The 14,888-nt window shown below is 40.1% G+C and overlaps 1 protein-coding gene across 1 annotated transcript in view; it reads right to left on the bottom strand.

Annotated features, from left to right (window-relative positions):
* The window catches only part of PDE6D (phosphodiesterase 6D), a 33,659-nt gene that overhangs the window by 6,906 nt on the left and 11,865 nt on the right, over window positions 1–14,888 (bottom strand). Inside the window, exon 2 of the mRNA XM_066325909.1 lies at window positions 396–484. Within this exon, the coding sequence (XP_066182006.1) occupies window positions 396–484 (89 nt within the window). The remainder of the gene's footprint in view (window positions 1–395; window positions 485–14,888) is intronic.

Genomic DNA, 14,888 nt, shown 5'->3' with positions numbered 1-14,888 from the left:
TTTGTCTCTTCTCCCAAGGAAGACCATCCTCCCACCTGTAATCTTTTCAGTGGCTTCTCCTAATAGCCCTCCTTTGCATTTGCCACAGTTTGCAGTCATCCATCTTCTAGATGGACGAGTGAACAGTGCACCAGATAAGGTCTTAACTATTCCTTGTACAATGGACATTAATCTCAGGCCAGAGTATGTTTTAATTAATTTAATTAAGCTCCTTTGATGGAGATGACAGTTCCTGTTTTATTTGCAATGAAAATCTGAGGCACAGTGAGGTGATATGATTTGCCCAAGTGACAAAGGTGACATCTGTCCTCCAAAGCAGGGGTACATTTGCAACACGGGTGACCCAGACATGCAGCACCACCCAGCCCCAAAAGCACAATAAAGTCACACAGTACCTTCATGCTCCACTCCAGGTACAGACAGATCTTCTGTTCCTTGCCAGAGGATTTTCCCTGTTTCTGCATCCCGAAGGTTCATCCAATTTCTCATTGGGAGGCAAATAAGGAAAACAAGCTATCTATATCCCTAAATGCTGTGTGTAGTATTCTTTGCTGAGCTCTGAAATAGGCTACTCCAGCAGAGTTTCAGTCATGGTTTCTGGTTCTCAGGAGGCCAAGGAAAAGAGATGCTATTTCCCTGAGAATAAATGAACAAACCAACCTCTGACCAGAATGAATGCAACAAGAGCTGTATAGCCACAGATTTAGTTTTCACTTCAGACTGAAACTTGTTAACCTCATTTACCATTTTCCATTGCTTCCAAAGGACAAAGGCAGTGTCACTGTGTGGCAGAGAAGCAGGAACATTGCTAACAATAACATGTAATTCTACACAAACAATTGCTGTTCTCCAGCATTCGAAAAACACTAGGAAAAGGAGTCCTTGCTACATAAGAGGAGAAAAAGAATAACATCCAATCGAGCTTTTTTTCTTAGCTTACAAAATATTAATATCAAGGGTTGTTCTATTGCTGTTGACCTCATAACTGCCACTCATGGGAATTCTTCAGCAGCTGAGTGCTAAGCAAAGAGAGATCTTCTCTTTTCACTCTCTCAGCAAGTGAGGCTGTGCCAGCTTCCAAAATGCCCCGACCAGTGAATTAGTCAATAAATCTATGGGCAAGTAGGAAATATTTGTATTGCCAAAGGGACAGTTCATAATGATCTCAAGTACACCTTTGAAAAATCTCTCTCACAGGATAACACAGACACTGACAGCTCAAAACAAGGAGCCTGCACACCTGCATGATGCCATCCTGAACAGGGACACAACCATCCATAAACCTCAGCCCCTCCTGCTCTACAGCTCCTCAGGGTGGCTCTGAGGATTCACCAGTGTCCATGCCAGAGACTGAACAGAGCAGGATCTGTGGGTGAGCTCACACAAACCAGAAGCTTTCCAGGAGCTCCCTTTGGCTGCTTTATGGCAGTGCACCCTTCGTACTCAGTACTGCCTACAACAACTGCTCAGGGAACTGGCTGGGGAGGTGGAGAGACAGAAGAGGGACAATATGGACCTTGACATGGGTATAAATAGGAGCTGCTGGAGATTTGCATATTGAACTCATTCTCTAACACACACAGTTTCCAGGCAGACTCACACAAACTCATCACACTGATCACATTTTTCCAGAGCTCCCAGGAAGAAACAGATGCTTTAGCAAATTTTGCATCACAGGTGAACATTTGTTTTAAAATTATGTGTGTGAGGGAGGGGAAGGGAAGATGGCTCCTTCAGCAGAGGTGTGAGGAGTCTTTCCCTTACTGAAGGCTGGTCAGAGTTTCCATGACCCACTGAAAAGACAAAGGGAATGTATGCACAGGGTCTGTTCACACAAAACTTAGCAACAACTTGGAGCATGGGAAGAAGGAACATATGGCAACCTGCTCATGTCCTTCTAGGCCTGTTTCAAACGTTGTACCTACCACTTGTTCTGGGATTAAGGTAAAAGGGGCAGAAGATGAAAAACATTCTCTGAGGGCCCTTTTTGGCACCTCCATATCCGAGCAGGAAGCTGCAAAGTGGAGCTTTCTCCCCAGCCAGCAACCCAAGGGAGACAGGGGCTGGCAGGGAAGTCAGAGAGAGAAAATGAACAGCAGAATGGCAAGAAGAACCTGCAGCAGGGCTGGGCATTTCATGTGGCACTGGCTGAAAAACTCATAGTCCTCAGCCAACACAACCTGCAGGATGGAACTTCCCCAACCATAATTTAAAATGCCAAAAAAATCCACCACTTTTCCATAAATCTTCCTACACACAAACATAGAAATTAGCCAGGGTGAAGCTATTTGCATAGAAAGCAGTGTGCCATCTATCAAATGCCATGTACGAGGGGAAAATAACAAATGAGACAATCTGAGCATCTCACTGACAAACTCATTTATCTTCCCGACACTGCCATGCAAAAACTCTTAACTATGAGCTGAACAGTAATTTAGTAAATTGGGCACTCAATTAACAAAAACCTGTACTACCTTTAAAAAATGCTCCTCTCACAAGTATTTATTTGCTGTTTGTTCACTACCAATACCAGTCAGAGTTAGGAGCTACCAGGTTTGGCCACAGGCTGTGTAGTGCCAAACTGAGCACTAGCCAAGTTCCTCTGAACTGGAAATGAAACACTGACCAGGACAGCAAATCCAGCACTGTAAAGTAAGAAGTATTATATTAGAAGTGCCGTTCAGTGAGAAGTTGCCTGACAACTTAATTATTATCCTCACTTGAAATACACAGTTAGTGTTAGTGACCTACTGTTTCTGGTGAGAGAAAACACTACTGACCTCTGTAACTTCTCCCTATCAGGATTTCTCTCTCAGTTCAGTCCAAGAAAGATGATACAAGTTATGTTGCTGTGCTGAACAATGTTAACATTTAAAACCTATGTTAACATTTGGGATTTGGACATCTATAAAGTGCTATCTAGCTTTATTTTGTTTATTGATGTTCCACTGTAAAAGTAAATCCATGCAGGACAGCCTGCTCCATGCTTTGTATTATGAGTGTCAAATTCAAGATGAAGAATAAATAAAAAGCTCAAGGTGCTGATGAGACCATGCTTCATGCATGCAGCAATGCATGCCACAGTTCCTAGAAAATAGCTTGTTTTAAACAATCTGAACATTGCTAGACTGTGTAAATTCCTTATCAAATAAATAAAGGTTTAATGTCAGTGTAGTCAAAGGCTTTCTGACCTTGACCAGTCCACATGCTGGTTCAGGGAATGCTTTTCCAACTTCTGCAAATGAAGAAACAAAACCAACCTACTAATCAGAGTGTATACAAGGAGTAAAAACGTCGACCCAGACATATTTGAAGAGATCAGAATACACTAGCCAGTTCATAAGGGTTTTTTTAAGCACTATTAAAAGGGAAGAACACATCATCAGATCTTAAAAGCACAGACACACACAGAGAGTCTCTTTCGATTGGAAAAAGCACTTCATGTACACAAAGCTAATTATTAAAAAATGTTTAAAAAGAAACAGGCATCTTAAACTTTTTTTTTTTTGTCAAAACTGAAACAATGTACAAAACTTTAATGGAATTAAAACAAACAAAAAATAGAAGCAAACCCCATCACAACTGATTTCTTGACATGGGAATACCTGACAAAGCAGCAGTTGTACTGCTTACCTAGTTAGCAGCTTATCAACACTATTTCATCTTGGATAGGAAGGCTGGTAATAGGACATACCCCAGAGTGAAGAAAATGGAGATCTTGAACCAAACCCACACACACTATTATCTTCTAATGTGTTTAATTGGTTTAAGTATTTTCCACCCCAGCATGAGAGATATTGTTACTAAAAATAAAGACTGCTCCACCTCCTGAGCAGCAGTGGAGACCTGCAGGCAGAATGACGAGGGCATTTTAAGCATTATTGAAAAGGAGAAAGTAAATTAATACTGGTCTAATACAAGTACTCTTTTTGAAGAGGTTCATGTTAAGCCATTTGACAAGGGTTGCTAAGAGCAAGTAGGAAGCCAGGCAGTTCCAGCTTTGTGAAGTTTGTATATGTGAGGAGGGGAAAGGAAGAACAGTATTCCTAATTCAGTTTCCTAATTCCTAATTCCTAATTCCTAATTCAGTTTCTCACTCTTACACCATTAAATTTTCATTCATTAGTATTTTGGGGGCTTGAGGGTTTTTTTTTGGAAATGATGTCTGATTTAAGAGTCAATAGATCAAATACTCTTCAATCCTGAAGGCAAGAAAGGATTAGGTAGAACAGCAGAAGGAAGGGTGCACTGTTGATCTATTAATATACCACCACCTATTGGGTCAGCAAAGTCTTACATAAAAGCTTTGTAGTAGGTGGAACTTGACTTGCTTTATACACATGACATGAATTAGCTCCCTCACAGAGCTACTATGCTTAGCCTGATGAAGGGAAATGATTTGTGCATTTCTAAATCCAAATTTTGCTTTCTTGAATACCTCTGATGTCAGAAGTTCTTTCTTTTTTGTATCTGTCATAGAGATCACTTGGCTCAAACAAATCAGAATGTACATCCTTATCTTTCAATGTATTAGCATTGCAAAAGATTGCCTTGTATTCCCACACTTGTAATTAAGAGTAGCCTTGAGGAAAAGAATGAGTACAAACAAAATTTATCATTAAAGTAGTATGGAGTTAAAAGAAATTCTGCCTCAATCTCTCTGACTATTATTTGTATGTTGTAATGTTTAGCACTTTCTGAACATCTCAAAGGCTGTGGCAAGCAGTTGGCATTTTATTTGTTAAAATGATACACTTTTCATTTTATTCCTTGCTGTGTCTACACCATTCTAAAGCCTCAGGAACTGCTGTACTCTTACATTTCATAATAAAAACAAGGCTAATGTTAAAAACTACTCCTAGAAGGAAGGTCTTTCATCATCCCTGGCAGCTTTTTTTTTCCACATGGAATGGAACATGAAAAACAGTTCACCAACTGCCAGGTGTAAACAGCATCACAACAATTACATGTTAATGAGACCTGTCCTCTGGGAGAAGGTGGATCTGAAAGCCCTGAACAATTCAGACAACAATCTCTGTTGCAGACCCAAAAAACCTTCTGATCAGGACTCACCAACTCCTGATTTTACATGGTCTGTTGTGAAAAGCAGACACAATCAGGCAGTCATGGCATAGGCAAGCATGTTACCTTACAGGGAAGTAAAGATAAAACTGTAGGGATTATATTTATATCAGACATATTTTCCCAGAAGAATATTTGCATCTCAGTTGTTTCAAACCAGTCTGAGGAATAAGGATCAATGTAAATTATGCAAAGTAACTACCAAACTACAGGACCACAAAGGTAGACCACCTAAACGGTGTTACGCTTCTCCTCCACTCATGCCATTCATCCTGTAATCTTTGCCATCTCTACTCTTTTTATTACAATTCCCAAATCTCTCTTCCACAGAACTCCTAATTGTGTGCTTAAATTTAAGCATATGAACAGATGTTCTGCTGATTCAGGTCCTTGAATTCACTCTGTTCACACTCAAGAGAAATTCTGCTGTCTGCTGTTTAATAAACCACAAGTACACATGCTGGCAGTGTTCCTCATAGCCTCAGGATGAAATTCCGTGCAAAATCCTATCTACTGAATGAGCATCCATCCATTCTGTGTACAGGAATACCAACACACCAAACCTGGAAATTATTCCTCAAACATTACTGGAGCCTTGGGGTATAGTACTGTCAACTTCTGCTTTCAGAAAGCAGCACTTTGTTGAGTTCCTGATTAGACAGAAAACATGCTGTGACAGTTCTTACAGGGGCAGAACTTTTTAAAAACTCATCTATTATAAACCAACTTTCCTGGAGTGATGCACAAGATATGGGTTACTGTGCTCCCAAATGATGGGAGGTGCTGGGGACTAGAAAGGTGCTCTATTAAATCCTCAAATGGACGGAAGCCAATTATCCCTTCAAAGCACTCCTGGCACTCCTTCACATGCTGTAAAAGAGCCTGCTTTTAATGTCTCCTGTACAGAACAAATTGCTGTGCAACAGAAGCCAGGGAGATCCACAGATTAATGTGAACCACATGACAAAATGCAGCAAAAATCCTCAGCAACCAACAAAGTCATTTCACAGCAAATTATGTAATCAGAGGGATATATTTAACAGCTACAGCATCACAGCAAAAAGATCAACATAATATCATATACCTGTATACTTTGTAGTTCCCTTTATACTTCCTGCCTTCCATTTTTGTGTGTGCCTGCACAGATTTGGTATCACCACAATGAATTTCCATCTATCCATCAGACAGTACTGGATTAAGTTGCTCTTGGCCCATATTTGGAAAGACAGTTACACAAGTTACTGCACACCATGCCAACCTTACCTCAGCTGTAATAGATTATGCTAAAAAGGCAGAAGTTAATATTGCTCTGTTCTATTGTGTTAAGTAGCCAGAGCTCTGACATTCCCACTGGGCAGTAGAATGGTCCTGGAGTGAAGCTCCAGTACTCCCTGCTCTGGGTCACATCCTCCCTGCACCTTGGGTGACCATTTTGAAGCTGATCTCTGTTCACACCAAGACTTTCCTGCTTGAACCTCTGAATACATTTCAACTTAGCTGGGCTCATGCTGAGGCACACTGCCGAAGTCTGCAACAAAAATGCAGCCTAGGTCCATTCACAGCAAGATCAGCTGCAATGGGATGCCAATAAACTAGACAAGTACAGAACCTGTTTATCTCTACAAACACTGGAAATGAAATAAACCTACATCCAGCATTTGCTAATAAAATTTTTATCCAGTTAAACATCTGTGTCTTTAAATAGTTTAGGCTGAAAGACACAAATATTATTCAGTATTTTCATCAAAATGAACAACTAACATCCATCTCTACTCCACAGCATCCTAGCGACATTGGCTAGCAAAATAAAGCAGAGTTTAATGTTTAATTTTCACTGTTGGCAATTAACTGTGTGAAAATATTCACTGAAATCTCTCCAAATCTTAAATATTTAAATCAGAATTCGTGACACCTATAGTAGTCTTAACAAAAGCAGGTACTTGTAAAAAAGCAATGAAGATGGAGAGCTCTTAGACTCGGAAGAAGTGTCCAGCACAGGCAGGCAGGGTGAGAGAATGTGTTTTGTTTCTTTGGTAATACCCTTAAGTACTGCCAACTAAGCCAGGCTTCCATTTCACTGACTCCTCCTCTCTCCCTCAAACCAAAGGAGCAAGAAACAAATGGATGCACACTTTAAACGAAAGAGTTACAGACCTACTGAATATGAAGCTAAGGGTCATCAGGAGGGAAAAGGAGAAAAAAGAATAAATTATAGTGGTTTGCAAACAGCTGAACAGGGATATAGACACTATTGCTTCCAAGTTTACATCTCTGTCCAGATGAGCCTAGTCTGAACTCTTAAAAAATCCAGCAACTTTTGCTACCCTGAGCAATAAGAGCCGATTGAGGCATTTGCAAGTAACTTTTGATTTCTTCAGACAAAAGCAGCAACGTGTGACACTCCTGAGCAGCTCCTGCCTGCAGCAGATGAAGAGACTGCCCTGTTACCCCAGCACACCAGTGAAGCCAACAAGACAAGGCTCCTGGAGAGCATGCCAGGCACTTCTCTGGAAACTAAGCTCAACCCAGGGAGACTAAACCACTTCTAATCTCAGACCAAACCCTATACCCTAAGATTTGAGATCCATAACAAAAAAATTAAAGCAAAACCCAAAATGTACTTGTGATACAATGAATACAATGCTGTTCAAAGTGGGAATAAGCTCCAAATAAAATCTACACACAAATCACTGGCTCAGGGGGCAGATTCCTCTCTCAGAGGGAGCAAGCTGCCTTCTGTGTGAGATCTGTTGCTACCATTAAAAATGTGCTTTGTTTCCTCTAGAGACAGATGTTAAAATAGTTCCTAGAACCAGACAACAGTGCCAAAATAAAAGCAAGCTGAAGCAATCTAGTGGTTTTCTGCTGATTTCTGCTGCCTGTGTTTTTAGGCTTTTCTTTGGCTTATCTCAATAGCCTTGACAGAGTTCCTTTATACCAATGCCTCAGCAGGAAAAACAACATGTGATCACATCTGGAGATTGCTTTACAATTTGGGTAGTAAAACAATCAATAACTTGGACAAACTCATCATTCTTTGCAGGACCAGGAATTGCACAAAGGAAATTATTTTCTCTTTTCCAGTGCAGTAATGCCCAACTCCTCCCATCTTCCCTGCATTTTAAATGCATCTCAAAAACTAACATGTTAGAAAAGCCTGAGCTTGTGCAAAGAACCCTTTGAATATTAACATAATTAATGTCATCAGAAATACTCTGAGTTTGTAGAAACAGCAGGTGACTCAATAGGAATGATGTATTCATCTGAGAAAAGAACATGACCTTTAAAATCCATAGGGCTTTATCAGAACATAATTTTAAAGTGGGTTGCTTGTAGCTCAGAACAAAACTGAATGTAACTACAGAGAAAGCTAACACAGACATTATATATACAACAGAAACTAAAAATACAATTGAAACACTGGAACTTCCTTAGAGAAGATGCCTGGCCTATATCAAAAGGTAAGACAGGTTGCAGGACAGCTTGAGGAGACACACCTAGAAAGCTTAAAATTAAGTTAAAGTCTTAAATCCCAAACCAATTTGAATCAGTTTGTCCACTTTTTAATTTTAGCACATCAAACAATCTTCCTCTCTGCAAGTGAGCACTGAAAGTGATTCAGCAATTGAAATAACTTTGTCTTAACTACTTCAAAACAATCATTTCTTCACAGCTGAACTATTATGGTAATATTTCAAGGTTCTCAGCAATAAGTGAACTAGAGGGCGTTTCATGGAAACAATCTATCAAAGGGTTCTGGTGCATAACTTCATTTTCATAGATAAGGTTGCAGCTAGAAGCCCTCACAGGAATTTATCTCCCTGTAAATTGTTATGAACTATTGTTCTTTACAGAGCTGATGTCACGACAGTCATGCAATAAAATCAGCTTTAATGGAACGAGACATTTTAAACCTCAATATGCCTCAATATGCCTCTTTATTTTATAAGATTATTCAACTGCTTTACAATATGCATTATACTGGCTTGCTTATAAAAGAAAGTTTGGATTGATTTCATGTCATTTTTGCAACACTGAAGGATTAGATTTTTATGTCTAAAAGGATCTTCACACTTCTCCATATTGAAAGGGCACAGACCTGAGCAGAGGAACAATGACTTCTTTGACCAAATTTTTAAAAGGGATAAACATGGCTGCTTAGCTGGCATTTTCATACAGCTTCACTTGAATGACCTGTAGCCTTGTGTGAAAAGTAGAGAAAAAGCCAATCTAAAAGGCTCTAAAGAGGCAGTTTTATCAGCCCTGCTTGTGGCCAGTTGGTGCCTTTGTTCCTTGAAGGCCTCTGCAATAATTTCTCTATTGAGCAAAGTGAGGTTTATTAAGAATGGCAAAGCTGAGCATCAGCAGGTCCCCCCGCTGTTCCGTTTATCCATCCAACTCCGAGCAGTATCGCGGGCTGAAAGTGTCCCCCTGGTGAAATAAGCAACTGACAACACAGAAAGTCCCCATGACTTCCAACTGCCTGTGCTTATGTAGTGACTATGTGCTTTTTTTCCCCATTAGTGTTTAATTTCTTTTTTCTCTCCTTCATTTCATGTCTCTTTGTACAGAGCTCTCTAGCACACCAGCCTACTGAGCTCCGAAGACTGCTTCTGATAGTCCACAGGTTTATCAGTTTTGTGTATTTTAGAAGAATATGTAATTTACGGAGACATTCATATATCACATACTTCTAAGAGCAGATATGCAGACTGGAAATTGGTGAGAGACTTGGCTTTGGTGTGAACTATGCTATCAGTTTGCACAGTTTCACATTGTCATTGTCATCCACCAAAGGCCACCCCAGACAAGAGGCAAACCTCATCAATTAACTGGAGGGATAGGATGCCCCCCTGAACAGGCAATCCAGTACAGCTCAGTGACCAATGACTTAAACCATTCCTAGTACTACAACGTGCTTCAAAAACTTCAACTCATGTTCTCAAAGCAGCTTTTTAAGAACTGCCTGCTGTAGAGACTGGGAAATAAGCGTGAAGACTTGCCCACAGCCATACAATGAATCACTAAGAGAAGAAGCAAGACATCTGAGGAGGTGTTTGGCTTTAAGACTTGTGTTTCAACAGACAATACTGCCTCTCTCTTTAGGCAGCCAGGAACTGTGCTCCCTGGCTGATGGAAACTCTTATTGTAACTTGGAGCGACTGCAGGAGCACAAACTGCTGCAATCATGCAGTGGGGTGGGTGTCAGTGGCTTCCTTCACTCGGTTTTTCTTGCTTTTGTTGGTTTCTTAGTCACCCTATCTCAAATGCAGGGTGGTTCTGAATCACTGCCAAACATTACTAATGGAAATGGGGAGCAGGAAAGGAAATAAAGAGGACTGTCTGCAGAATTAGAAGGACTTTTTAGTGTCTAAAATGTCATATTAAAGCAGGACAGCAAAATGGCTGTATTGCCTCTGACAATAGAAGCAAAATGGTTCTAAACTAGAAAAATATGTAAGTCTCTGAAACTTATCAATAATATTCTTGTTCTTTAAGACAACTTAAAAAAACCACCAGAAATACAAAATAGGAAAATGGGGGAAAAGATAGCATTTGTTCCTGCCTTAGTTCATATTAATTCAACTAGAGCTCCTGTGAAAATTTTCTTTTCTTTTTCTGTTCTAAGTCTGGACACTCAAGTATATTTGGAGCTCAAAGTGCTTCAATGAATTCAGTGTATAGGGCACGCTCAAGATCACAGGTTGTTTTTTGCTGATTTAAGACAAGCAGCCACGTAAGCTAAAAAAAATCTCCACTACTCTAAAACCTACTGATGCCCCTGATAAAAAAGTTTCTAACGTGCTTTAATAGACAAGGTTTCCTTCCTCAGTTTATTAGGTGCAAAAAAGCCCAGGGAATGATTGGAAACAGAGCACTTTTCCATGTATTCAAATTGTCTCAAAACTGCCAGCTCCAGGAACTGCAGCAATAATTTTGCAAAAGGCAGCCAACAGTAAATCTGAAAGGACAAAATCTTGGGACAAATGCTAGGGCTGTTCACTGCTGGCAGGGACAGGCAGGCTCCATTTTGTACAAAGAGACCATCAATTTTGCACAGAATGACATTCACAGAGGACTACGAGTCTAAAGGACTCCTAGAGATGAACCAGTATAAACACATTTTGCTTAAGTAGGTCAAAACAGCCTGGTACCACCTTCACACCATCATCAGCCTCAAGTCAGACTCCTTGAACACATGATGACAGTGGTCGAGTAATTAAATTTTAGAGAAATTTCCAACCCTTGAATCTGTTTGGTTAAAATGCTAAAAATAAACTCTGTGCTAGGCAAAGTTGTGCTCTCAGAACAAATGCCACCCAACCGGCTCTACAAGGATCCACAAATGGCTCTGTGACACTGAGATACTCCCTTGCACTGCACTGTAAGGGAACTATACTTTGGGATTAGTTGTTTCTTTATCCACAACTGTATACAGTTGTTTCTGTATGCCCGAGTTTGATTGCAAGCAGTCACTGTGGGGAAATGTCCACCCTGTTGCATCCTGCCTTGTTTCATTTTTTCACTACATTCTTTTAGGATCTATTTGGATCAGAGGAAGACAAAGTCTAAGCACAGTCCTGGAATTAAAAAAAAAAAAAAAAAGTCTGGAAAAAAGCAGTAAATTCCAGCAGCAAGCTTTTCCTAACGTAACTTCGCTTGAAAAACTTTCCAGTAGTTCCAGTCTCACCAAATCCTTCTGAGTATGGGCAAGGACTCATTTTCACTCATTCTTGTGCAATGCACAGTTGTTTTTATGCAATTTATTATCACTAACAATTAAACATTTTAGTGGGCAATCTTTCAAATCTTAGCTCTCTATCTGTCACTGAACTCCTAAACAGTGGGCTCCATTCTTCCTTTCACAAAATGCCATGAGGAAACATGTATTTGTTTTTTTGGATCTCCTCTATTTTTGAAGAGTGTCTGAACATCTGACAGCCCTCTTGCTCCACACAGGCCAGTTCCAAGGAGAAGCAGCAGACCTGTCTCAGAGACACACACTGTGACTGTACTCCTGGCACTGAGACACAGAATCAGCCTGGACAGAATCAGCAAGCCCTGCCTAGATTAACTCTGGTGCACAGGTCAGGAATACAGGCTAATGATAGTGAGATGGGGCTGCACACAGCCAGTTCAGATACAGCAGAACTTTAAGTGCTCAAGCTCTGGACTGAACCTCATCACCCAAATTTTCAGCCTCTTTGACCTCTGGGAGCCATTGCCCTTTTCTGCTTTCTCCACCAGAGGAGTAACATGTTAAAAATACTGGCTACTGAATTGCACAATGAGGTAAAACAACATTTCAGGAACTGATGCAAACATACTTAGCAGAGCCTCAAATGAGCTGGTTGGATACTCCGCGAAATGGGAACCGAATTTAACTTAGAAGAAACAAATCTGTGGGAAAGGCAGTTTGTGTGGAGTGCATTTTAGTTCAACCAAGATGAGCTGCTTGGCTTTCTAGCACTTGTTCTATTTATTCCTCTACTCCAATCTTCTCAGTGTGACGTCTTTTAGCGAGGAGATCACAACATCCCCTGTACTGGCCAGGGAGATTAAGCAACACACAGAAACACACACACACACAAAACTAGAAAGCAAGAGTCTTTGAGATTTAACTCAAAATCTATGCTGGTTTGGAATAAAGATTTGACATTTAAATGACTGAATAATGTTAATCTTCTACTAATATTAGACTGCTCTTATGAGGTATTACAGGATAAACACAAGCCATTTTCTTTGGAAAATATATTTCCTTATCACTCTATAAAAGATGTCTGCTGATTTTCTCCTGGGAATCCTCTGTTCCTTGGAGATACAAATTTAATGTTGGACTTGCCCATGCCTAGGTGGCAATAGACCACAAATAGGGAGCAAGGGGTTTGTTTTTCATTTTCATAAAGCTTAATAAATACATTATTCACTACTAAAATATCAGCTGACACACAATCAGAGCAAAGTCCATCTATTTTTGAAATTACCAGTGTCAGATTCTGTACATTTCTTTACAAGGTTCATTGGAATAACAAGGATCCTAAATATACAACAGAGGTAATTAACCTCTAATTTCTATGAGCACATTCATACAAGACTGCTGTAGGGTGAGAAGCAAGAAAAGAAAAAAGAAGATCATAGTTGAAACAAAAAGAGAAATTTTTTCTTTTGTCAGTAGTCTGACCACACCACAAAGCAAGTACAGACTGCAGCAATATATTTTCTTAATACAAAAACTAACCAACAATCTTAGCTAGAAGTGCATAGCTGAATGCTCAGATTTGGGGCATTTTTCAGTAAGTCTGCTTTAATTGCTTATTTTCTATCTTTTTCCATTGTAAGACAAACAAAGATGCCATTGAGGATGCATCTCCCCTGATAAGGCAATCAGAACATGAGCCTGCAATTACAGTAATACTTCGCATAAAGGCTTCTCTTATTAATCAAAAAAAGCCCTATTTCAAAACCCACTATTTTACCAAGCTGCCATTCACAATAGTGCAAAAAAATTCTTCTGGATTCTTTGTGCCTGAATTCCAAGCAACTTCCTCTCTGTAGAGAGCCTTTATTTGTTCCATTTCCAAGGATTGAAAAGGCACGGTAGAGTGGCACCACTGCATGTCCAGCAGTTCAACATCAGGTTCTTCCTGCTGTTCCTTTGGACTGCTGCCCATGTCAGAGACCAGCACCACGTCCTTCACACACATGCAGGATGCATGTATTACCCAGACTTATTACCTAAGTTTGTAAAGCCTCCTATTAATCATTCCTGAACTGCCATATATTAACATGAAGTAGGTGATTAGTGTGTTAGCAGCCAACAGTCCTGCTAGCTTGGTTACCTCTCAGGTGGATACTGTTTACTCAAGAATTTTATTGTAATTACTGTTGGCAAAAAATATTCCATGAAGAACAAATATATATTCCATCTTTTAATGGAATTCTTTTTCTGTCTTCATGAAACAAAACCCAAACTAACAATCCCCCAAATTGGCTGTATAAGACATGACGATTCAACAGATAGAGCTGTATTAGCAAGGACTCTGACGCAGGTCCTTGAACATCAAATTTGGCAACCAGGAAGAACTGTGATGTATAAAAATCTTTTTCAGCAGAAGACTGGCCAGGGCAGAATCAAGGAGTACAGATTTTGTAAGTTTGAAAGACTTCTTTCTTACTTCTGGTTAACTGCTCAAAGACTGGAAGAGCCTACAAGCACATTGCACTATTATTGGGGAGAGATCCTGTTCTGAGCTGCCCTTAAAACACCCACCTGTGCACAGGAGGGCAGATATCCTTAACTCTGGATACACAAGCAACTGCAGCTACCACAGAAGTCTTCAAGAGCCATCATTTTAAGGGATTCAAACGACACTTGGTTGTTCCCTAGCAGTCTTATATAACTGGTGAATGTTTGGTACATGAAAGGAGGCATCTTTCATAGCAAGAGCCGTTCACCGGTTTCTTTCACGTGAAGGACAGATGGTTGTCCCTACAGAGAAAGTTCTGCCCTTGACTGTTTACATTTCTGATATAAAGTTGCTTTTGTTTGGTCTCTGGCTCTTCCAGGGAATCAGGAAAGAGCAGAAACTGTGTTTGAGAGGATACTTTAACTTGCGCTGCTATGAACAGAAACTAGGCCAGGGGAGATTTCAATGTTGCTGTCAAGTGGGGTTTCCACCTACAGAGAACAAAGCAAAAAATCACTATTGAAAAAGACTTTGTAAAAACATTTATGGAAAATCAGTCTTCATATAGACACGTCTCAATTTCAGAGAGGTCTGTAAAAGAGGAAGGATTCATTTGCG

This window comes from Sylvia atricapilla, chromosome 10 (assembly GCF_009819655.1).
Source record: "Sylvia atricapilla isolate bSylAtr1 chromosome 10, bSylAtr1.pri, whole genome shotgun sequence".
Classification (NCBI taxonomy): Eukaryota; Metazoa; Chordata; class Aves; order Passeriformes; family Sylviidae; genus Sylvia; species Sylvia atricapilla.
Note: the sequence above shows the minus strand (reverse complement) of the source record. Positions and strands in the feature narration are given on the sequence as shown.